The 21,442-nt window shown below is 52.8% G+C and overlaps 3 protein-coding genes across 10 annotated transcripts; 1 reads left to right on the top strand and 2 right to left on the bottom strand.

Annotated features, from left to right (window-relative positions):
* Window positions 1–285: 285 nt before the first annotated feature.
* Window positions 286–3,511, bottom strand: Hirip3 (HIRA interacting protein 3). Of its 2 annotated transcripts, none has more exons than XM_046454681.2 (7): window positions 2,991–3,511; window positions 2,793–2,913; window positions 2,593–2,707; window positions 1,236–2,194; window positions 969–1,137; window positions 791–889; window positions 286–488 (listed from the first exon to the last, which is right to left on the bottom strand). In XM_046454681.2, the coding sequence occupies exons 1-7, from the start codon at window positions 3,053–3,055 to the stop codon at window positions 439–441; spliced, it is 1,578 nt and encodes a 525-aa protein (XP_046310637.1). In that variant the 5' UTR covers window positions 3,056–3,511; the 3' UTR covers window positions 286–438. The 2 variants fall into 2 exon arrangements, with proteins under 2 accessions (XP_046310637.1, XP_046310636.1); XM_046454680.2 differs by having other exon boundaries at window positions 286–669; window positions 2,991–3,509.
* A 14-nt stretch (window positions 3,512–3,525) lies between these two features.
* Ino80e (INO80 complex subunit E) lies at window positions 3,526–12,292 on the top strand. 5 transcript variants are annotated; one of them, XM_046454686.2, is made up of 8 exons: window positions 3,526–3,849; window positions 4,004–4,074; window positions 4,253–4,305; window positions 6,912–6,990; window positions 7,070–7,181; window positions 7,574–7,690; window positions 11,059–11,151; window positions 11,736–11,868. In XM_046454686.2, the coding sequence occupies exons 1-7, from the start codon at window positions 3,769–3,771 to the stop codon at window positions 11,128–11,130; spliced, it is 585 nt and encodes a 194-aa protein (XP_046310642.1). In that variant the 5' UTR covers window positions 3,526–3,768; the 3' UTR covers window positions 11,131–11,151; window positions 11,736–11,868. The 5 variants fall into 5 exon arrangements, with proteins under 5 accessions (XP_046310642.1, XP_046310640.1, XP_046310639.1 ...); XM_046454684.2 differs by lacking the exon at window positions 11,059–11,151 and having other exon boundaries at window positions 11,736–12,292; XM_046454683.2 differs by lacking the exon at window positions 11,059–11,151 and having other exon boundaries at window positions 7,571–7,690; window positions 11,736–12,292.
* On the bottom strand, window positions 12,027–18,762 carry Doc2a (double C2 domain alpha). Of its 3 annotated transcripts, XM_046454682.2 has the most exons (12): window positions 17,684–17,800; window positions 17,231–17,339; window positions 16,264–16,541; window positions 15,796–15,875; window positions 15,520–15,594; window positions 15,287–15,396; window positions 13,835–13,961; window positions 13,697–13,756; window positions 13,454–13,617; window positions 13,218–13,299; window positions 12,914–13,010; window positions 12,027–12,834 (listed from the first exon to the last, which is right to left on the bottom strand). In XM_046454682.2, the coding sequence occupies exons 3-12, from the start codon at window positions 16,526–16,528 to the stop codon at window positions 12,689–12,691; spliced, it is 1,206 nt and encodes a 401-aa protein (XP_046310638.1). In that variant the 5' UTR covers window positions 16,529–16,541; window positions 17,231–17,339; window positions 17,684–17,800; the 3' UTR covers window positions 12,027–12,688. The 3 variants fall into 3 exon arrangements, with proteins under 3 accessions (XP_046310638.1, XP_058438636.1, XP_058438635.1); XM_058582653.1 differs by lacking the exons at window positions 17,231–17,339; window positions 17,684–17,800 and adding an exon at window positions 18,609–18,762; XM_058582652.1 differs by lacking the exons at window positions 17,231–17,339; window positions 17,684–17,800 and having other exon boundaries at window positions 16,264–16,733.
* Between the last annotated feature and the right edge of the window lie 2,680 nt (window positions 18,763–21,442).

Genomic DNA, 21,442 nt, shown 5'->3' with positions numbered 1-21,442 from the left:
CTGTGCTTTATATTCTTAAGGACATCTTTCTCCCAAGTGGGCATTACCAGATCTAGCTAAAAGCAGGGTCACCAGAGGGGTCCACCAACAGGTTGGAGGAAGGCTAAGACAAACACTTCTCAGATATGGCCTGGAAGCAGACTTCGGGTGAAAGAGTCTAGAGGCTGGGATGACTTTGGGGAACCTGGGAGAAATGAAAGGGAGCTAGACCCCTGGTTACTAATAGTACTGCCCACCCCCCAGCTTTCTGGTCTTAAGATATAGGGAGTAAAAGTGGGGGACAGGTTCTAATGGTAATTACAAATATTCCTTTATTGAGTCTTTTAAAAATAAACCCCTGTAAACACTTTAAACAGAGAATGTGAAGCTGAGAAGTAGTGTCTGAACAACTTATGTCCATGGGGGCTGCAGTCTTCTCTGGTCCTGGTCTGTGCAGGTTTAGAGTAGGAGGTGCCACACACACTTTGTACACATAGAAAGGGTTCCTCCTAGGGGACAGGGAAGCTTAGTTACTCTCTGCATCACTGCTGATGATGCCACGCATATGTGACCAGTCTGGGGGTGCCTGACGGGGCCGCTCCTCCTCTGAGTCCAGTGTTCTGCGGTATAGCTCCCCTGGTGGGACTGCTTCTCCTGAAGGGTTCCAGGCTGTACGTCTGCGTGGCCGGCCTGAGGGCCAGGGTCAGGGACGGAAGATTAGTTGTCTGTGGAAATCCAACCCCATCTGCTCCTCCTCACTCTTCCTCCTCACTTTCCTTTTCATTTTCCTGGTGGCTTGGAGAAGACTCACCTGAACTACTGATGATGTTGGAAACATCCAGGGAAGCTACCTCTGCTGCCTCTTCCCGCTGTTCCTTCAGGGCCCTACACTTCTCTAAGGAAGGGTTACCTGGGACAAAAAAAGCTTGTGTCTCTTTCTCCCCGGCAGCCAGACCCCCTTGTACCTCCCAGGGCACGCACTGCCTCACCCTTCATTCCCAGGGCTTCCAGCTCAGCCCGGAGGACACTCAGACGCTCCTTGTGTGAGTGACAGGAGCCCAGCAGCTTCTTATAGTTTCGATGAGCACCGCAGGCCCGGATGTAGCGTTTTAGCCTCATCACAGCTGGGTGGTCCTCTCCACGGCGACCAGAGGTAGCCTATCAAGGAAAGAGTACCTGAAGACCAAGCCTGCTACCCTGAAGTCAGAGTCTCCCTCTTTATTAGTGGTGGTCTCCTGCCTCAGCTGTTCCCTCACCTTCCTGCCTTTAGGATCTGGACTTCCATCCGAAGAGGAAGAAGAGTTTCGTGTCCTGCCTTTCTTGGAGCTCTTCTTAGATGAGCGGTTTTTCCTTTCCCCCTTGGGGCTCTCTCCTGCCTCGCTGTCACTCACTTCCCTCTCCAAGTCACTCTCCTCACCGTTGACACTGCCCAGTTGGGCAGGTGATTGCACCTTCCCTCTGTCTTCTCCATCCTCATTGCTCCCGCTCTGACTCTGACCACCCTTACACTGGGTCCTGTCCTTGCTCTTCCAATGCACTAGAGGCTCCTCATCCTCCCCACTGTCCTCCCCACTGTCCACTGCCTCTTTCTCATCCCCGCTGTCCTCCCAGTCTTTCGTTTGCCTCCCTGCCCTGCTTTTCTGCTTACAGCTTCTCCCCTCCCAAGCTGATCTTTCCCCTCCATTGCCTCTGGCTCCAGGCTTCCATTCCTCCTCCTCCACCTCCTTCTCCTCCCTGCTCTCTTTCTTGGCCACAATCTCTTCCTCCTCACTCTCCTTTTCATTTTCCTGGTGGCTTGGAGCCCCTCTATTTCCCCCTGCCTTCTTTGCTATTCTCTGGACAGGTTCTTCCTCACTGTCCTCCCTTTCTTCTCTGGCCTGCTTCTTCCTGGCTGAGGCCTTGCCTGATGCCTGTTTGTTCTTGATCCCAGGTTTCTTCCTAGTCCTTCCCTTGTATTCTTTTTTCTCATCTTCCTCACTGCTCCCTTCCTTCCAAACCTTACTTGTTCTGACAGAACCCTCTTCCTCCTCACTATTCTCTATTCCCATATTTGCAGTCAGGTCTCCTTGCTGTTCCTCATCACTGCTCTCAACCACTTTCTTTAAGGCTTGACTTGGACCCTTCTCTTCCTTGGCTGGGCTGACTTCTGCTGCTGCCGTCCCATTCTTTGTTGGGGGTCCAAAGGAGTCAGGACTGGAGGCTGCAGAGCTGGATTCTGCAATGTGGAGAGAAAAGAGGGTTGGTATAGGTTTCTCCTGTCCATTTTCCCTCCATTTGGGATTGGTTACCTCCGGCCCTGCTCTGATAGATGGAAGGGCAGTAGGAAACAGCCATCATTCCATCCCAATTTCTGGTTCCAGATGCCTGGGCCCATATAATGCCTTGGGACATAATATACAACAAATACCTTTTTTAAAAAATAACATTTTTTAAATTGTCGATGGACTTTTATTTATTTATTTATATGTGGTACTGAGAATTGAACCCAGTGCCTCACGCGTGCTAGGCAAGAGCTCTACCACTGAGCCACAGCCCAGCCCAGCCCAACAAATAAATACCTTTTGAATGAACCAGTGATGCAGAAGGCACAGATAGGAGGGAAGAGGCACTAACCTGACTCTGAATTGAAGCGGAACCTTTTGCTGTCTGGGTCACTGCAGGGGGTGGGAGGCCTCTTCACCTTTTTGGTAAGGTCTAGCTTCTCTTCCCTAGAACCAGCTTCATCCACCTCGAGAGCAAAAAGTACTAAGGTTGTGTCCCGCCCCACCCGGGCAATAAACCCCACCTCTGGTGGCCTATGCCTGTGCCCTCACCTGCATCTTCAGCAGCTCTTCCTCCACCAGCCTCTTCAGCACCTGCTTCTCTTCGGGTTTCAGATGATTGCGGCCCACTTGAGCCAAGAACTTCCGCCGCACGATGGAGTGCGTGAGCGTGCTATGGAGACAAGTGTCAAGGCGCAGTCCCCGCTCCACCCCTGCCCTTTCCAACCCCAACTCCTGTCCCTAGTGCACCTGAGGTCAGGTCGGCCTCGGAAGAAACTCCGCGTGAACTCCTGCATCTCATTTTCTTGCGCCATTTTGCTCCACTTGGGATTGGCGGCTCCCGCCTTTTTTCCTGTCGGCCTTGGTCAGCGCGTTTGACAGTAGCTCGCGCACGCGCAGTGCCGCGGCACCGTAAGACCAGGTGCTGGTTGAACTTCGGTGACAGACCGCTGGGGCAGAGAACTTTGGCACACAAAACTTGTTTTCTCTTAGAAATTGAAGGGTCTCGCGACTCCTACCCTTGGTTTGAATTAATCATTTATAAAGTTCTTGTTAGAAACCGATTCGGCGCCGACAGCGTTTGGTTGTAACGTAATCAACTCGCGACGATCCCTTCCACCGTGGCCGCGGACACCGACTAGACCTCTGTTATTATGAAGGTCAGAAGAAAAAAAGCATACTCCCCAAGAGACTAGGAATCTCTGGGGGAGATCTCTTCCTGGCTCCAAAACCCTAAGCACATTTAGAATCAGTAACGGCGCCCTCCAGCGTCCGCCATCTTTATGACGTTATCGCGCCGCTGCTACGCCATCTTCAGCGCAGCCACTGGAAACCGCGTTCCTTTCCCGGTGTTCCCCAGGAGGGCGGTCCGTGTGGACACGCTGCCTGCGCGCGGGGCACGCCGGGAGTAGTAGTCCGAGAAGGTACTGCTTTGGAGAGTCTCCGGAAGTGGGGGCGCGAGAGACCCGAAGGACCCGGCTCGCCGTAGCTGGACGCCCGACACTGGGGTGCTGCTCTGGGGCGGGTCATGAACGGGCCGGCAGACGGTGAAGTGGACTACAAAAAGAAATATCGTAATCTGAAGCGGAAGCTCAAATTTCTCATCTACGTGAGTGCTGGTGTGGGAGGTTGCGGAGTGCGAGGCCTGGCGCTGAGAGGACCTCAGTTTACCCATGTGTAAAGGGGGTGGGGCGAGCTGTCTTCGGGTTCCCGGCCCCTTTATCGACCGCTCTTGATCAGCGCCCGCCCTGCTCGTGATACAGGAACACGAGTGCTTCCAGGAGGAGCTGAGGAAGGCGCAGAGGAAATTACTGAAGGTTTCTCGGGACAAGAGGTGAGGCAAGTTGCAGGGACGAGGGCAGTGTGACTCCTAGGGATCCACCATGTGGCCCCATCCTGGAGTAGGACCACAAATGCATGGGCTCTTAGTAGAATCCTTTGGACCCTCTAGGAGGGTCGGGAGAATATTGCTGAGATGGGAATAAACACTCTCTTTCCCACTCTTCCCTCAGTTTTCTCCTAGACCGACTTCTGCAATATGAGAACGTGGATGAAGACTCCTCTGGTGAGCAAGGTCATGAAAAACTGGAGGTAGACATGGCTTTTGGCACTTAAGCAAGTCTTCCTGGGTCCATCTTCTTAGGCATTGGAAACTGATGCAGCCTCCAATGGTTCTTAAGCCTCCACCTCTACCATTCTTTCATTCAAGTACTTATGGAGCATCTACTGTGTTTCAAGCTCTGTGCTTGGTGCAAGAAATATAACAGCAGCAAAGACGGACAAAGCACGTGGTCTCTTGTAACTTTTATTCTAGTCGAGAGGAAATGAACTAGAATTTTAGGTAGCAATAAGGATTTAGATAAAAAACAGGATAATGCAGTGGTGAAGTGGTGATTTAAGTAGAACAAGAGTAGACTTTTTTTTTTTTTTGGTCAAGGCTCAGATAGTAAATGTTTTAGACTTTGTGGAATATGCTTTCTTTAAGCAGTTACTCAGCTGGTGTGAAAGTAGCCTCAGCCAGTATTGACATATTTGGCTGTGTTTTGATAAAACTTTATGGACACTGAAAAGTGAATTTCATTTAGTTTCCACATGAAGTATGATTTTTCTTTGGCTTTTTCAATCACTTAAAAATCTAAAAGCCCGCCAGGCACTGTGACACATACCTGTAATACTAGTGACTTGGGAGACTGAGGCAGGAGGATCACAAGTTCCAGGGTTGACTTAGCAACTTAGTGAGTCCCTAAACAACTTAGTAAGACACTGTCTTTAAAAAAAGAAAGAAAGAAAGAAAAAGGACTGGTGGTAGCTCAGTGGTAAAGTGCCCCTGGATTCAATCCCCACTAACAAAAAAAGAAAAGAAGCAGCAGCCAATTTTCTGAGTATAGGGTTAGAGCTTCCTAGGCAGAATAACAAATATAGGGGCCCTAAGGTAAGAAACAGCCAGGCTTGTCTGAGTAACAGGGATGAAGAGTATAGGGCATTGTTTTTCATATTGTTTTTAGTATTAACAATTAACAATGTTACAATACTGTTAATATATTTTACATTTTGATCAAATCTTCACATATACACTTATACAACCAAATTTAACAAAACATTTTTAATATCACTATATGTAGTTCAACCCTGTTTTTTAGACTACTTTTGACGCTGGTTGCAAACTTCATGACCACTAGTGGATTGAAACCCAGAATTTGAAAAAGCTGTAAAATAATATTCTGTTGGACCATACAACACCCGTTATTCATTTACTACTATAGGAAAATTGTAGATAAAGTTAGAAGTAGGCAGGGACCAGTGTACGTAGGTCATGACAGAAAGTTTGGCTTTATTTTAGCTCCTCATTCTGTGCTTCTCCCCACCCTAAAGTCTTTCAGTAATTTCCCGAAACTTCAGGATGGGGCGGTGAGAGAACCCAGCATGTTCATGATCAGAGGGGGTTAAATCTGGGGAGCTTTGCCAGAGATGTAAGCCTCTACTTTTATCCTAAAGGAACCCAAAGTTTATTCAAGGAGATGTCCATACATGATACTTCTCACAGAGTGTGAGGAAAACCATGACAAGTGAAAGTAGAGGGTTCTGAGAGCCAGCAATTAACTGGGCCTGAGATTCTAGATGACTTCTGAGAGAAGGTGGCATTCAATCTTGCTTTTGTGTGAGAGGGTGGGGGAGTATTTATTAGTGATCAAACCCAGGATTTGGCACATGCAAGGCAAATACTCTATCACTGAGCTACATACCTGGCCCTTTTTAATTTTGTTTTGTTTTTCAGCGGGGGTCTTGCTAAATTCCCGTGCTGGCCTTAAACTTGAGATCCTCCTGCCTCAGTCTCCCAAGAAGCTGAGATTACAGGACCATGCTACTCTACCTGACTTGAATCCACTATTTTAAAAGATTTGTCTGAGGGGCTGGGGATGTAGCTCAGTAGTAAAGTGCTTGTCTAATGTGCATGAGGCTTGGGATTCAATTCCCAGAACCACCACCAAAAAAAAAAAAAAAAAAAAAGAAGAGAAATCAGCAACTGCATATATCATATTCATCACTTTTGAAGTAAATGATGGGTCTTCTAGGAAGAAGTATTGAACACAAAAAAATTATATTTTTGAGTAAAGAGGTTAGAATGATAGAGTACAGTTTTAGGAGTTGAAGTGTATAGTTTAGTGGTAGAACATGAGCTTAGCATGAGTGTGGCCCTAGGTTAGATCTCCAGGACTACACACACAGAAAAGACAGTTTTATTGGGATAGGGTTAGATTAACAGGACCCAGAATATGGAATGTGGAGCAGGCAGGAGCTGAAGGCATCTTGGAGGCATATAGGAGGGAGTTACGTAAAATAGTCAAGGAATCACAGTTAATTCAAGTCCCAGTCCTATACCTTACTTCCTGAGCCTCAGTGACATCTGGAAAGTGGAGGTGATGGTTATGAAGACCAGAGGCGGTAAGTGTAAAGGAGCCTGGCACATAGTACATGTTTGGCAAATGTGTTATGAAGAAGCCAGAGTAGGAAACAGATTGTGAAAGCTGGGGAAGCTGTGGGTCTCCCCAGAATAGTACGTATGTGTGTGCCAGCTGGGGTGTCAGCTTCCTTCTAAAGTGTTGAGGGTACAGCCCTCTGAAGTAGACTGTGAGCCCCCAGCCTCCACTGACCAGCTCTTCTCCTACACAGACTCAGATGCCACCGCATCTTCAGAGAACAGCGAGACAGAGGGAACACCTAAGTTATCTGACACACCAGCCCCCAAAAGGTAAGAAGCAGCCATGGGAGTGGGGGGTGGACCTGGGCCTCCCAGCTGCCTCTGACTTCCTCCTCTGTCTTTTCTCCAGGAAAAGAAGCCCTCCGCTGGGGGGTGCTCCCTCCCCCTCCAGTCTCTCCCTGCCTCCTTCAACAGGGTTTCCCCTTCAGGCCTCTGGAGCCCCCTCCCCATACTTGAGCTCGGTGAGTTGGGGTCAAGGGTAGGAAGTGGTGGACTAAGATGCCTGGGAATAAGGTGGGCATCATTTGGGCAAAGGGGCCAGGCCTCCACATACAGTCACCCCAACTCTGGGGACATCTGTCTGGGTATGGCCAGCAAGCATCCCTGGAGGGAGTGTCGGGGCTGCCCACCTTCTCTCTGGTATAGGAACAAGGGACAGAATGACTGAGGAGAGCAGATCCCAGGACATAGTCCTGCTGCTGTCCCTTCCCCTTCTATTCTCAGGAGCCCTGGGAGCCACACTCATCACCATCTCTTTTGTTTTTCCATTCTTCCTCCTGTTTGCATTTCTTCCCTTCACCCCTCACCCTGACCCATTCCATTTCCCATCTCCATCCCCCACTCCCACCAGCAGCTGGCTTCTCCCCCTTACCCCCCATTCCCTTCTGACTACCTGGCCCTGCAGCTGCCCGAGCCCAGCCCCCTGAGGCCCAAGCGGGAGAAACGACCCCGCCTGCCCCGGAAACTCAAGGTACCCTGATTTGGGGACGTTAGGGAGGGGCCCCATCAGCAGGACAGCTATCTGAGGGAGGCTCAAGATGGGCTGGGTATCCATTTTTTATTTGGAACTGCTGAGAGTCCAGCCCAGGACTAGGCACTAAGGGGTGGATCCTAGAAGTCCTGACTCAGACTTCTTTTGAGACAAATCTGGGGCAGAACCAGCCTTGGGGGGTTTGGAGTGAGGATGCCTGGAGTCCTGCCCTTACACAGTGGCAGCATGCCCAGGGTCTGCAGTGTGGTCCCAGGCAGGGTGCATTTGCACAGGTCATGAGTGCTGTATGACAACCAGGCAGCCCCAGAGCGGGGCAAAATTGTGGGATCTAGAATTCAATCAGTACTCCCCCAGTATAACATGGTTATACAACTTTGAGCAGGTCTCTCTGATTCTATAAGTGTTCTAGATTTTGCATCTGTAGAGTAAGTGATCAAACTAGATGGAATCATCAAGTGTTGGTGGAGCACCTGCTTCATGCCAAGCACCATCCTAGGTGCTACATTGCCGTAGTGAACAAAGCAGGTGGAACCCCTTCCCTTGTGGAACTCACATTCTAGCAAGATGGACAGAAGATAAACAAGATGAATAGGTGTCAGGAGAGAAAACAGTCAAGAAAAGGGTGGGGAGCTCCAGGGTGGGTGGTCTGGGATGTACTTGAGCAGAGACTTAAAGGAAGTGAGAGCAAGCCACTTGGATCCCAGGGAAAGGGTTTCAGTCAGGGACAGCCAGGCAAAAGCCCCAGGAGTGTGCATGCTTGGCTTGTTCAGGGATTTGGTGGGAGGGAAGTGGAGGAGAGTGATCACAGAGCAGGTCAAAGACGTAGGCAATTGAAGGACAAGATGTAGGCAACTGTGAAGGCCCTTCCAGTTTCTGAAAGACTGTGGCTGGTACAGTGACTGAAATGGGAGCCACTGGAGGAGGCTGAGCAAAGGTGGCATCTGTTCCAATTTACATTTTGGTCACCTTGCCAACACTGCTGTGTGGAGGCCAGCCTGGGTGCAGGGGTAGGGGACAAGTCAGGATGACAGTGATGAAGTGACCCACAGAAAACCTGGTAGCTGTGGAGAGAGTACAGAGTGAGACAGGTGTCCGTTTTAGAGCAGGGGCCACAGGTTTCCTGGGAGACCAAGTGTAGCTGTAACAGGGAGAGAGGGCCCAGCCAGACTCCAGGATGCTCGCCTGAGCAACTGGAGAAGTGGAGCGGCCTTTTTCTGAGATGGGGAGAGTTGTGGGAGGAGCAGAATCTGGAGGGAAGATGAGCTTGGTGTTAAAAGGCCACCTGGAAATGTCAGCATCGGATACATGAGCATGGGGTTCTCGGGGATGCCACTGGAAGTTTTCAACACAGAGGTGGATGGGGAAGGGAAGAGGGCTGAGAGGGAGCCTCAGGAGTGATGAGGAGCCCACTGAGGGCACATTGTTCATTCGGATTGGAATCAAAGTTGATTTGGGACCAGGGTGGATGGCTCTTGGCTCTGAAGTCAGAAGCAAAATACGATGTTGTGTCTAGTGGTTAAGAGGGTGGGTTCTGGGGCTGGGGTGCAGCTCAGTGGTGGAGCACTTACCTAGCATGCCCGAGGCCCTGGGTCCCATCCCCAACACAACAGCGGGCTGGTAATACCCCTGCTGAAGGTTTTTGCTTCTGGCCTGAAAGGCAGGAGTGGAGAAAGTAACCAGGGCAGTCTGGAGCAGATGGGGGACTCTGGCAACGGCATAAGTGTGGGCAGTAGGAGGCGTCTGCTAGGAGCTGGGGCCTAAAGCAGAACAATGCCGGAGCTACTTTCTAGATTCATAGGATCTTTCCTCTCACAACATATTGGTTGAGAGAGAGGCCCAAGTCAGTCGCCGCATGTGGGGGAGGGGAGAGATCAGGGAAGTGCTCAGAGGAGAGAGAAGATTTGAGAGAACATTTGAGTGGAGAGTAAGTGAGATCTGGATAGTCCAGGCTAGTAGGAAGGGAGATGGAGACCAAGTGGAAATTGTGGCCTGTAGGAGGAGTAATGAGAGAACAATATTGGGAAAACAACAGGGTGGAGTGGGATTATAGAAAGAAGGATTGGATACCCGGAAAAGAAGGTGGTCCGTTACTGTGAAGGGAGTCGGAGTCTCTGAAGATTGTGGGTGAGAAAGAGATGGGAGGTGGCAAGTATGAGCAGAGGTGGCACATTTAGCTGGGCCCTGGCCAGGCGGGTGACATACGCCTGTAATCCTAGCTACTCAGAAGGCTGAGGCAGGAGGATCACTTGAGCTCAGGAGTGCAAGACCAGCCTGGGCAACATAGTCAGACCCTGACTCAAAAAAAGAAAAAAAACGCTGGGGCCTGGTCTAACTTGGTAGTAGAGCACTTGCCTAGTGTGCACAAGGCCCCGGGTTGGAATCCGGGCTCTTCCACCTCCCATGTGGTCTTGGGCATGTCGTTAACTCTATGACCCTCACTTTCTTCAGTGTCCTTGGAATCATGTGAGGCTAAATGAGTAAAGCGTGGAGATTGCAACATAGTGCCTGAGCCCCAGCAGGCCAGAGCCACATTAGTTCTTGGTCACACCGAGGAGGCCATTGAGGAAGTCTAGGCCAGGGGAGGATATGGGGAACAGGTAGGGATCAAGAGGTAGTAGCCAGAGGAGGGAGGCTCACATAGCTCCTCTTTTTAGTGTCTGTGTGTCTGACCTGTGGGCGCTTAGCACAGTCTGGTTTTCAGAGCTGGGCCTCCAATTTGCCATCTGTTCTGGCAGGCTCTTGTGCCTGCAGCCTGATTCACTCTAGTCCCCCATGTCACCCCAGGAGCAGAAGTCAGGGTGAGGCTCCTTGAGAAGCAGAGATCAGGCCATTAGGCCAGATGTGTTAAAGCAATTGGGAGGCCACCATGGAGTCGACATGTGACTATTTCCTGCCATATCCAATCCAGGGCCACACTAGGCACTGCCCAGTGAGGACCTGGTAGGTCTATTCCTTAAAACTTCCATTTCTAAGCCTCAGTTCTCTCCCCTGTCAGGTAACCCTCCTCCCACTCAGGGTAGCCCTAAGGATTGGAGATCATTGACTGAAGTCACCTGGCACATTGTAGGTGCTCAGGTTGTGCCTACTAAGCATGAAGGCTGCCTCCCATACTCAGAGAATTGTTGTTGGGAAGGCTTTTTGAGGACCTGCCGAGGTGGGACTGGAGGGTTGGTCAGGACAGAGGCCACTTCCCAGCCTCAGGATAAAGCAGGACTTATGACTAATAGAGAAGGATGCTCCAGGTGGAGGGGCTGGCCTGTTGTCAGGAACACTGCACTGCCTGTCCTGAGGGCAGGAGGGCCAGGGCCCTCAGGTGGAGGAGTGACATGCTCAGGTTTGTGTTCTAGAGCGAGCACTCTGGCTGCAGTGTGGAGGAGGAGCTGGATCTGGGAGAGGCTGAAGGCAGGGAGTCCAGTTAGGAGGCTGGTCCCCTAGCACAGGTGAGCTGAGAGGAGGCCTGGCCCAGGCCAGTGGCTGCGGGGATCCAACGGAGGGGTCTGTCCCAGATGTAATAGAAACTTCTGGGGGGGCGAAGAAGCCTCCCAGGCTCCTGGCTGGGGTGGCCTGTGATACCCTCCACTGAACCAGTGAGTCCTGCAGGAGGAGGGGGAGAACAGGCCTTGGTGGCAGGTGGAACCTGAGGGGCCCAGAGGCAGGAGGAGGTAGGCACTCCGTGCTGTCTCTGGCTCTGACTGGCTTTAATTGCTGTTACAGGGCATCCAGGGTGCCTCCCTGGAGAGGGCAGGGCCCAATCTCCCTTCCCAGTTTCCTATCAGTCACCCCACCCTCCCCCATCATCATACCTTCCATCACTGCCCCTCACTCCCAGGCACTTGCTGTTTTGGAATTTGAAGGGGCCAAGGTGGGGCAGGTCCCTGATTGCAGCACTGGCTGACTGGCTGTGTCCTTTGTCCCTTGAATGAGCCTTTGCCCCTTCCCCACCCCTCAGAACTGCCTTAAGGGGTGGTGTGTAGCCTCCTGGAGATCTGACAAGTCCTCCCTCTGTTTCTTTCCCCTGCTGCAGATGGCGGTGGGACCCCCTGACTGCCCTGTGGGCGGGCCACTGACCTTCCCTGCCCGGGGTCCTGGAGCTGGGGTTGGAGCTGCCCTGACCCCCCTGCCCCCTCCTAAGATGCCCCCTCACACAATCCTGAGCACCGTTCCGCGGCAGATGTTCAGCGATGCAGGCAGTGGAGATGATGCCCTGGACGGGGACGATGACCTGGTGATTGACATCCCGGAGTGACCACCCAGCGTCTTCTGCCAAACCGCTGGCCAGCACCCCCTCCCTGTGCCAGCACACATGAGCCCCAGCTTCCTCAGAGATGTTTATTGACGCCCAGTTGCCATGCTTCGGCCACTGACACAATCAGAGAAGGCGTAAACATGCACGAGTGTCCCCCAGGAAGGTGGCAGGGGCCCTGCCCTCACATCCCAGCCCCATCTAGGGGACAGCTATTTAAATGAGTGGCCAGAAGCATCTGCTACCTCACAGGGAGGCAGAGACCCAGTGATGGCCACCCCTTTAGAAGGGCAGCTGTACAGGGCTAGGACTTTTGTGTATTAAAGGAGTGGCTCTTCTCTTGCGTGTCCTCTTCTCTTTTGGGAACATTCTCCTCCTCCAAACCTCCCCGAATCCAACCTCCTCCCGTGCGGGGAGGGGTGGGGCAGCCTGGAGAGGCTGGAGAAAGGAGCAGGGGTCCCTGGGGTGTGGCTCTGACAGCACTCCCCGCAGGTGTGCAGGCTGGGTGGTTTGCATATTGCAGGTGATAGCGAGTCAGGCAAGAGGAAGTTGCATATGTGAATACAGATCTCCACAGTCCCTCACAAGACAGACCCATGGTCACAGAGACTCTCACACAAATAAGGTGGCGTGGGGTGGGGGCATCCCACCCTGTGTAAACGTGCAACACACTCGTGCGAGGGTTGGGTACTGGACCTGGCCCGAGGGGCCTGTGCCGGGCAGCAGCTGTCCACTCAGGTGGAGGGAGGAGCCCCAGCCGCAGGGGGCAGCTCGCTGGTCAGGGTGTGCCAGCGCTCCAGAGCTGTGTCCAGCTGCTGTAGACAGTCGCTCCAGTGCTTTCGTGCCTCTCCTCGGGCGCCTGACCCCAGGGACACACCACCTGAAGAGCAGACAGAGTCAGGGCCTGGCTTCCTGCCCATTAGTCCACCCTGGGCACCACCTCGCTGGGCTCGCCTCACCTATGAAGTCATTGGATTTGCCAATGTCGTAGTCCCAGACAGTGACTTCCAGAGTCTTGGTGGCTAGAATGGAGAGTTCCATCTCGTAGAAAAATTCCTGGGGACAAGATGAACCACACCTCCAGTGAGGCCCTTTCTAATCCCTGCTCTGGTCCCCAGTCCACTCTGATTTCAGTCCTCATTCCACACAGGATTCAGCGTGTTCCTCTGAGTCTTCGTTTTTAGCTTATTGGCCTGGGGTGTGGAGAAAAGGGTTCTGATACTTGTCCCTGAGAAAAGGGTTCTGATACTTGTCCATGTTTACCTCATTAAATTCCGGGTTTAGAGTCTTCTTCTTCACGCGTGTTTTATGCTTGGATTTCTTATCCACATCTGGTCTCAGGTACCTGGGGGTGGGAATGTGATTAGGGATAGGCCAAGACCCAGAGGAATCTAGGGCAAGGCTCAGGGTCCCTGGGGAGGAGACAGTGGGCTATAGGAACAGGCCATGCCCCAGAGGATCTCGGGCAGGTTCAGGCTCCGGCAAAGGTGAGGGCTCACGTCTTAACGTAAGGGTCAGAGTAGCCGTTGACGTCCATGGCAGCCAGGTGCGCACAGCGCATGATGCCCACCAGCAGCCCCCGGCGCCGAGAGCTGTAGCTGAGGCTCAGCAGGATGCGCCCGCGCTCCTCTAGCAGCCCAGGTCCGTGCTCTGCCTGCTCCAGCTGCAGGGGACAGATACAGGGGTCTATCCAGGTCCTCCACCACCTCCCACCCAACTATGGCCCCTGTGAGGCTCCTCACCTCCTTCAGGTAACAGGAGATGCCCCTTAGTGCCGCAGACATGGAAGAGGGTGAAGCCAGCTGAGGGGGCAAAGAGAAGCTTCTGGCAATCTGGCCTCTAGGGCTCCCCCCCAGGAATCCCACAGCTCCCACACAGACCGGGACTTGGCGCTCAAGGCAGATGTTAAAATGCTTCTTCTGCGAAGGCTTGAGGCGGCGGAGGGGCACTCGGATCTCCCCGATAAACTCATTGTGGCTCAGCTTGTCTTCATCACAGACAGAGATCCTGGCAGGGAACTTCAGGGTCAGGGCCCCCGTACCTGAGCCCTGCTCCAGTGTGGGAGAAGGGTTCTCAGACCAGTCTCAGCTCTGCCCTAGAGCTTGCCCTGTTCCAGTGTCCCTCGCCCTTCAGGATCTGCAGAAAGCCCTCACAAATCTTAGGGACTGCCCCCATCCCCATCCAGGAGACAGGATCTGTCTGAACCCCGCAGGTGTGTGTTGGCGGATGTGACCATAGGTGCAGGCTGTGAGAGCTAGAAGGGCCTTGAGGAGTCTGGGACAGGCAACCAAGGACCCTTCACCTCCTTGGGCCCTCCTGTCCTTTCCACCTGGAGCAGGGCATCAAGCTGGCAGAGACATGTCAACCCAGCAATTAAGAAGTGAAGGTCTTTATTTCCGTCTGCCCACTCTGTACTCATGCTGCTGCTGCTGTGACCAGCTAATGTGCTGAGCAGCTGTGGCATGTGGGCATGTTGAAGTCCCAGTCCTGCCACTTATTACCTACCTGCGAAGTCACTTAACCTCCCTTAGCCTCAGTTTCCATCTGTAAAATGGAGATAATGGGTACCCAAATCTGGAAGCTATGCTGAGGGTCAACTGACAAAGAAATGGAAAAACTGCTCACTGGTGAGTTCTCAGTAATTTTCGGGCCCCGTTCTCACATCTCAAACATGGTGCCAGCTTTTCTGGTTTCTGCCTCTGTCCCTCACTCCCCCAAAGTGATCTTTGTAAAACAGCCCTGACCATATCCCCTTCCCTGAGGCAGACCCTTCTGTGGCTCACTCTTGTCCAAGAACAAAAACTAAGGCATCATTACCCCTGAGGGATTGCATCCCACATCTCCATCTCTTTCAATGACAGAACAAGTTCTCTGACCCCGAAAAATTCCCTCAGAGGTTTTAAGTAAACACAAGACAGGGCAGGCAGACCAAAGCACAGATCCAACTTTGGTCAGAGCTTCTGACAAGGGGTCCCATAAAAGCTTTCTGGAGGAGGCAGAATTTGGACTGAGCTCCAAATGAGTGGGATTTAGGCTGGCAGAGAGGAAGCCGAGAGCTTCCAACAAAGTCAGGAGTTACAAAACTGACAACCAGAAGACGCTAGGTAGTCCTCTATGGGAGGAACAGCAGGAGGTACTTTGGGGGTGGCAAGGCCAGGAAAATAGCCTGCTGCTGAAGGGGCTGGAGAGCCACTGATTGTTCTTGAGCATCAGCAAGGTAAGGGCTTAATGGGATAAAAAGAGGTCACCCAACCAAAGAAAGTTACAATAACAGGTGTCCCAGAGGAGGTGCCAGGCTAGAATCCTTGGCAGCAGGGAGGTTGAGCCCTCACCTGAGCACCTTGTGAGTGATATCATCGTCTGTGATCCCACTGTAGGTCAGGTCCTCATTCCACACAGGATTCAGCGTGTTCCTCTGAGTCTTCGTTTTTAGCTTATTGGCCTGGGGTGTGGAGAAAAGGGTTCTGATACTTGTCCCTGAGGCCCCTAGAGAAAGGCAGAGGCTGGGAGAATTTGGGTTGGACCCACAGATGGGACCAAATTGGGAGAAAGAGGATACTGTTACCTTGCAGGCTCCAGGCAGCAGGTGCAGCTTAACATAGGGATCAGCTAGGCCATTGAAATCCATGGGCTTGAGGCCCTGGAGGGAGGACAGCAAAGAGGATGGTGACTCCCAGCCCCTTCCCCTGCCCTCTGCAAAGCAGGATTCTGAAGGTGTGCAGCACTCAAGGGAAGGTGCCAAGGAGGCAGGAAGGAGTGGGGTTCAAGCATAAAACATTGGGGAAGGGAAGGAAGGCTGGGACCCCATAGGGTCAGAGCCTGGCAGGCAGGGAGTGCCCACCTTGGCCCTGAGGATGCTACAGTGCAGAGTGCAGGAGGCCTGGTCATAGAGAAGGTCGAACTCCAGTGTGCCCAGGGCAGCTGCAGAAGAGGGGAAGGTGGCATGAGTCGGCATGCCAAGACAAGTGTGTGTGAGGGACCCATGGCTGAACGTGGATGTGCACGACTCCATCTCTGTGGGCCCGTGAGTGTGTGCAAGAGGCTGAGTGGGCATGTGCATGTGTGCGTCTGGGTCCCTGGCTCGGCCGCCACTGGGGCTGTGTGGGTGGTGGAGTGTCTCAGCAGAAATATTGAATATTAGCCTTGCTCAAGCTGTAATCTCCACCCGGACTGCAGCTGTGGTGGCAGCCCCACCATCCCTCATCCTTCCTCCCCCCTCGGCTAGTGCACACCCAGCAGGGCCTGTCCCCTCCCACAAGCCTGGAGGCCCCCCATTAACACCAGGAGCCCTTCAAGTCCCCAGACTCACTGGTATCGTCTGAATCATAGCTGTCCACCTCAGCTCGGTCCTCAGGCGTGGTGGCCCCAAGGAGGGCCGCAGGAGGGGCTAGAGCCAGGGGTGCCAGATGAGCTGGGGCCTCCCGGCAGCCCCCGCCCCCGCCTTCAGGTCCTGGTCCCCGACGAGGGAAGTAGTCAGAGATCTGGCGGATAGGCCGGATGGGCCCGGGGCACACGTTGATGGCCATGTGCTCCTGGATATTGATGGTCATGCGGTCGCCCCTGCGGCCCCTCATGCAGCACCCCTGGCTGGGGGAGGAGGGTGTGAGGGCTGGAGGCGGCTGGCTGGCTGGCTGACTCCTCATACCTATGCCTGCTGGCTGAGGGCCAGGCTGAGCTTCCTGGTCTGTGGGGCCCTCTCTGGCCGCCCTTCCTAGGTGTCAAGGGAGAGGGCAACCTGTGCCAGGGAGTGGGCAGGCAGGAGGCCTGGGCCCTCCAGACCAGGAGCCTGGCTCCACAGGGGTTGAGCTGCCAGGCCACTCCCGGCACACAGAGCAGACAGGTCCTGGCTCCCCTCAACCTTGCCCCCCACCTCCAGATTGTCCCTTTGTCATCTTCCAGGCTCAGTCCTCTCATCCTGGGCTCCCCTCTGTGCCTGGGCCCTGTATACCCCATAGCAACCCCCAGAGGTCCCTGCCTCTAAGCTCTGGCCATCCCCTGCACCAGGCTCAAGTCTGGTCCGGGTGTCACCCACCCCTCTGGGCTTCCACTTCCTGCTGAGCCTTCATTCTGCCCTGGGATCTGTCTGCCTGGTCCCCCTTGCCGCTGCCTCCTGTCTTTCCCCAAGGTGAGGACCTCAGCCTCAGATGCCTCCTTCTGACAGTGCCTCCCAAGGGGAGCCAGAAATTCAGCCGCAGGAAAGCTGCACAGCCCCGGAGCACACAGGCTAAGGCGCTCACCCTCACCCTCACGCCCCCGGCCGGCCCAGCCCCCTGCACCTGTTTCTGTGCCTCCAACAGGTGCCAGGCACTGGGCGGCCGGCGGGCGCAGGCTGGGCGGCGGCGGCCGGCGATTCCCGGGCGGCCAGCAAGAAGAGCGCGAGTCGGGCTGTGAGCGCCACGCCGAGCGGGAGGGAGCCGAGAAAGTGCGGGAGGAGGGGGTGAGGCGGGCGGAGGCGAGGATTCAGCAGGCGCGGCGGGGGCGGAGGGGCGCGGGCTGGGCAGGGGATGGACTCTCCGGCTTACACCCGCCGCCCTCCACGCACAGCCCGGGCACACTCAGGAGCGCACGCGAGTGCACACACAGACACGTGTGCTCGCGCTCCCGCACGGGCACGCGGGCTGGCACACACACACATCTCGCCTGGGCATTCCCGTGCACACACGCCTGGACCCCCACGTGTGCAAGCTCACACACATGCACCAACGAAGGCACGCGAGGGGCACACTCACCCAGGAACTTCGCATACACACACACTCGCCAACACGCGGGCTCCCTGCGCCACCAGGAATCAACCGCGAGAATTACCGGGTGTTTCCCAACTCCTCCCGGGAGACCCGGGCCCCGGCCTCGCCCCCTCGCTGCCTGCCGAGCCCACAGCGCCGCCTCCCTCCCTCCCTCCCCCCCTCGCTCTCTCCCCCCCTCGCTCTCTCCCCCGCTCGCTCTCTCCTCTTCCTTTCGGGTCTCCCGGGCCAGACCACCAGCCTGGTTGCCATGACAACGCTGGCTCATTCCCCCCCGCCCCCCCATCCTCACGCCCCTCCCCCGCCGAGAGCTCGCGAGGGAGGGAAGAGGGCGTCTGTCCTCCCCTCTGGTAGCCGTAGGGGCGGGGCTTAGAGATCCGCAGTGACCTAGGGGCGGGCAGGGGAAGAGGGTCTGGTCCGCCTGCCGTCCCTGGCCCTGCATCTCCGGGTCGCCAAACTGGGGTGGGGAACCTCAGAGTCTGAAGGAGGAGATGAGACCGTGGCTTCCCCCATGCCTCCTCCATTTGGCTGTACTGGCATTTCTCCTGGTGACCCAACCCAGCCCCCAGGACCGCTGTTTCCTTCTCAGGGATGGCATCTCCTTTGGAAAACCACCCTTTCACACCCCACCCCCTGCCATTTCCAGTTCTGCCCCTAAGATGGGCAGTGATCTGGACTCTGTCCTGAATGCCCCCAGAGCCCTGCAGTCTCGGGAAGCTCTGCCACCCCACCCCCACCCTGCGCTGCCCCACACCTGCCACCAGCCTGGATCCTGTAGCTTTTGATCTTCAAGATCATTTGCCCCAAACTTACCACTCCAAAAGACAAAGTCCTCACAGTGGCTTCCAAGGACCTCATCACCCACTCTACCCACCACAGGTTGGAAACCTTACCTGCAGCTCCCAGAACCCACCTTGACCCCTCAGGCCTCTGGAACTTCTCTCAGTCACACTCCACCTGGGAGACCTGCCCTTCCTTCAGGGGTCATTCTGGGTCAACTCTTCCCTAGGAACCTTCCTAGAGCACGGTGGCACCCCCCTTCCCTTCTGCCCCTCAGCTTCCAGATACCTCAGACTCTGCTCTGCTGACAATTTTGTCTGAGCCTGTTTACATTTCTGTCTCCCATCAGCCAGGGAGTTACGAAGCAAGCAGGGGCTGATTCATCTCTGAGTCCCTGGTGGCCCAAACTGGTCCTGGAATTGTCAGCCTCACTCAATATTGAGACTTAAAACAGAGAATTTTGATTGCACAATTGTGAATATGCTTAACACCACCTAACTCCACACTTAAAAGTGGTTAAGGGCTGGGAGCTGGATACGTGCCTGTAATCCCATCTACTTGGAAGGGAGGCTGAGGCAGGAGGATCACAAGTTCTAAGCCAGCCTCAACCATTTAGTGACACCCTCTCTCAAAAATAAAAGTAAAAAGGACTGGGGATATAGCTCAGTGGTAGAGTGCCCCCGCGTTCATCCCTGTGCCAAAAAAAAAAGTAAGGATGGTGCGTGTGGCTCTGTGGTAGAACAGTATTTATTTGCTTTCAAGAGGGTTCCATCCCCAACATCAAGAGAAAGTAGGAAAAGAAAAAAAAAAAAGATTAAAATGGTAACTTGTGCTACATGTAGATGTTATGGGTTTGTATTTTATCACAGTATGTTTTAAAGTAAGAAAAATGTAGAGTCAAACTAGACTGAGACACCACCTTCACCTACCAACGGGCAAAATTCAAAGTGTCTGTTAATACATAATGTGAGTGAGGCTGTGGACAAGTGAGTACTACTTCTGCAGAGGTCAGTCTGGCAGTGGATTCCAAGGGCACACATTACACATACCCTTTGACCTTGACATTCCACTTCTAAGATTTTATCCTATAGATAAGCTGACCCATGGGCAAAATAATAGACATTGGAAGTTTTTTTTTTTTTTTTTGGAATCAGGGATTGAACCCAGGGGTGCTTAACCACTGAGCCACATCTCCAGCCCTTTTTGTGTTTTATTTTGAGACAGGGTCTCATTGAGTTGCTTAGGGCCTTGCTAAGTTGCTGAAGCTAGCTTTGAACTTATGATCCTCCTGCCTCAGTCTCCCAAGCCACTGGGATTACAGGTGTGTGCCACTATGCCCGGCCGTTTGAGGTTCTTTTTTTGGGGGGGATATTGGGGATTGAACTGGTGGCACTCGACCACTGAACCACATCCCCAGCCCTATTTTGCATTTTATTTAGAGACCAGGGTCTCACTGAGTTGCTTAGCACCTCCCTTTTGCTGTGAAGCTGGCTTTGAACTTGCCATCCTCCTGTCTCAGCCTCCGGAGCCATTGGGATTACAGGCATGTGTCACAGCACCCAGTTTGAGGTTCTTAACTTCAGCATGTTTCAAAAGCTTAGAAACAACAATGTGTAAGGGATGGAACTGGTTAAATCATACCCCAGTTATGGTATGATTTCATACAATCAAATAGTATAGTATGTAGCTATGAAAAAGGAGACTGCTTATGTACATGTACAGAATCACCTCTACAATCTTGTTTTAACTTAAAAAAAAAAGCAAGGTGCAGAGTGACATGTGTGGAATGCTGCCATCTGAGTGGCAGGAAAAAAAGCTTAGTTGTATTTCTCTGTGCATAAATTATTTCCAGAAGACTGCACAAGAAAATGGTAATTATGGTGACCTCTGAGGAGGTTGCTGAGGGGCAGGGAAGGGCAGGAATAGGAAAAACTTGGTTTCCAACTTATATTCTTTTGTATCTTTTAAATTTTATGCCACGTGCATATGTTCTTCCAAGGAATGCATTAAAATTGTATATATTTGTGTGTGAGCCAGGGATTGATCCCAGGACATTGGGCATGCTAGGAAATTGTTCTGCCACTGATCCACATCCCCAGCCCCCAAATAAATAAATAAATAAGGAAATATAAATATATATTTACATATGTGTATACATATTCAGATATATACATATGCATGTACACACACACACACACACACACATATATATATATATATATATATATATATATATATATAATTTTTTTTGCAGTATTGAGGATTGAACCCAGGGTGCTCTACCACTGAGCTACATCCCCAACCTTTTATTATTTATATTTTTGAGACAGGATCTTTCTAACTTGCAGAGGCTGTCCTTAAATTTGCAATCTTCCTGCCTCCGTCTCCCAAAATCATGGAGAGTACAAGTATGGACAACGCCCCCTGAGCCTGTTGAAGTAAGCCAGATAGGACATGGCCTTGGCTTGAACAAGGAAAAAAGTTTGGAAGCAGATCAAAGTAGGTGGACTTGAGATTTCGGTTGGAAGTGGAGTCCACAGGTCTTAATTTGGGGCTTGTTAGGTAAGAGGGAAGGATCTCTGTTTCTGTCAAGCACATCATCTCAGAGGAATGGTGAGGCCATTGGTTGAGATGGAAAGATGAGGTCAGGAGAAGGTTTGGAGTAGGAGAATCAAGAGCCTCGTTTGGGATCTATTGCGTTCGAGATGTTTTTTGGACGTAGAGAAGACTTCAAGCAGGAAGTTGGATATGGGAGTCTGGAGCTCCCAGGAGAGGTCTAGGCTGGAAATATACATTGGTGAGTCACCAGCATATAGATGGTATTTAAAGCCATGAGACTGGATGAGATCACCTAGGGAGAGAGTATAGTTAGAAAAGAGAAGACCCAAAGCTGAGCTGGCGAGAGAAGAAATCTCGAAAATTGTTGAGGGTGGCTCCTGTGCTCAGAGTCAGGGATGGGGGCACCCT

The sequence above is a fragment of the Marmota monax genome, unplaced genomic scaffold (genome assembly GCF_021218885.2).
Source record: "Marmota monax isolate L192 unplaced genomic scaffold, Marmota_monax_Labrador192_F-V1.1 WCK01_AAM20220418_F8-fsc00086, whole genome shotgun sequence".
NCBI lineage: Eukaryota > Metazoa > Chordata > Mammalia > Rodentia > Sciuridae > Marmota > Marmota monax.
Note: the sequence above shows the minus strand (reverse complement) of the source record. Positions and strands in the feature narration are given on the sequence as shown.

What these genes read in the sequence shown, in the direction of transcription:
- Hirip3 (XM_046454680.2), bottom strand. Translation starts at nt 3,055, where the DNA reads ATGGCGCAAGAAAATGAGATGCAGGAGTTCACGCGGAGTTTCTTCCGA. An exon ending in CCGCTTCAATTCAGAGTCAG is followed by an intron (nt 2,195 to 2,592) that starts GTTAGTGCCTCT and finishes TCCACATTGCAG; the next exon opens with AATCCAGCTCTGCAGCCTCC. An exon ending in CAGATCCTAAAGGCAGGAAG is followed by an intron (nt 1,138 to 1,235) that starts GTGAGGGAACAG and finishes TTTCCTTGATAG; the next exon opens with GCTACCTCTGGTCGCCGTGG.
- Ino80e (XM_046454683.2), top strand. Translation starts at nt 3,769, where the DNA reads ATGAACGGGCCGGCAGACGGTGAAGTGGACTACAAAAAGAAATATCGT. An exon ending in CGTGGATGAAGACTCCTCTG is followed by an intron (nt 4,306 to 6,911) that starts GTGAGCAAGGTC and finishes TCTCCTACACAG; the next exon opens with ACTCAGATGCCACCGCATCT. An exon ending in CCTCCCCATACTTGAGCTCG is followed by an intron (nt 7,182 to 7,570) that starts GTGAGTTGGGGT and finishes CACTCCCACCAG; the next exon opens with CAGCTGGCTTCTCCCCCTTA.
- Doc2a (XM_058582652.1), bottom strand. Translation starts at nt 16,597, where the DNA reads ATGAGGAGTCAGCCAGCCAGCCAGCCGCCTCCAGCCCTCACACCCTCC. An exon ending in GTAGCATCCTCAGGGCCAAG is followed by an intron (nt 15,595 to 15,795) that starts GTGGGCACTCCC and finishes TCCTCCCTCCAG; the next exon opens with GGCCTCAAGCCCATGGATTT. An exon ending in CAAATCCAATGACTTCATAG is followed by an intron (nt 12,835 to 12,913) that starts GTGAGGCGAGCC and finishes TCTGCTCTTCAG; the next exon opens with GTGGTGTGTCCCTGGGGTCA.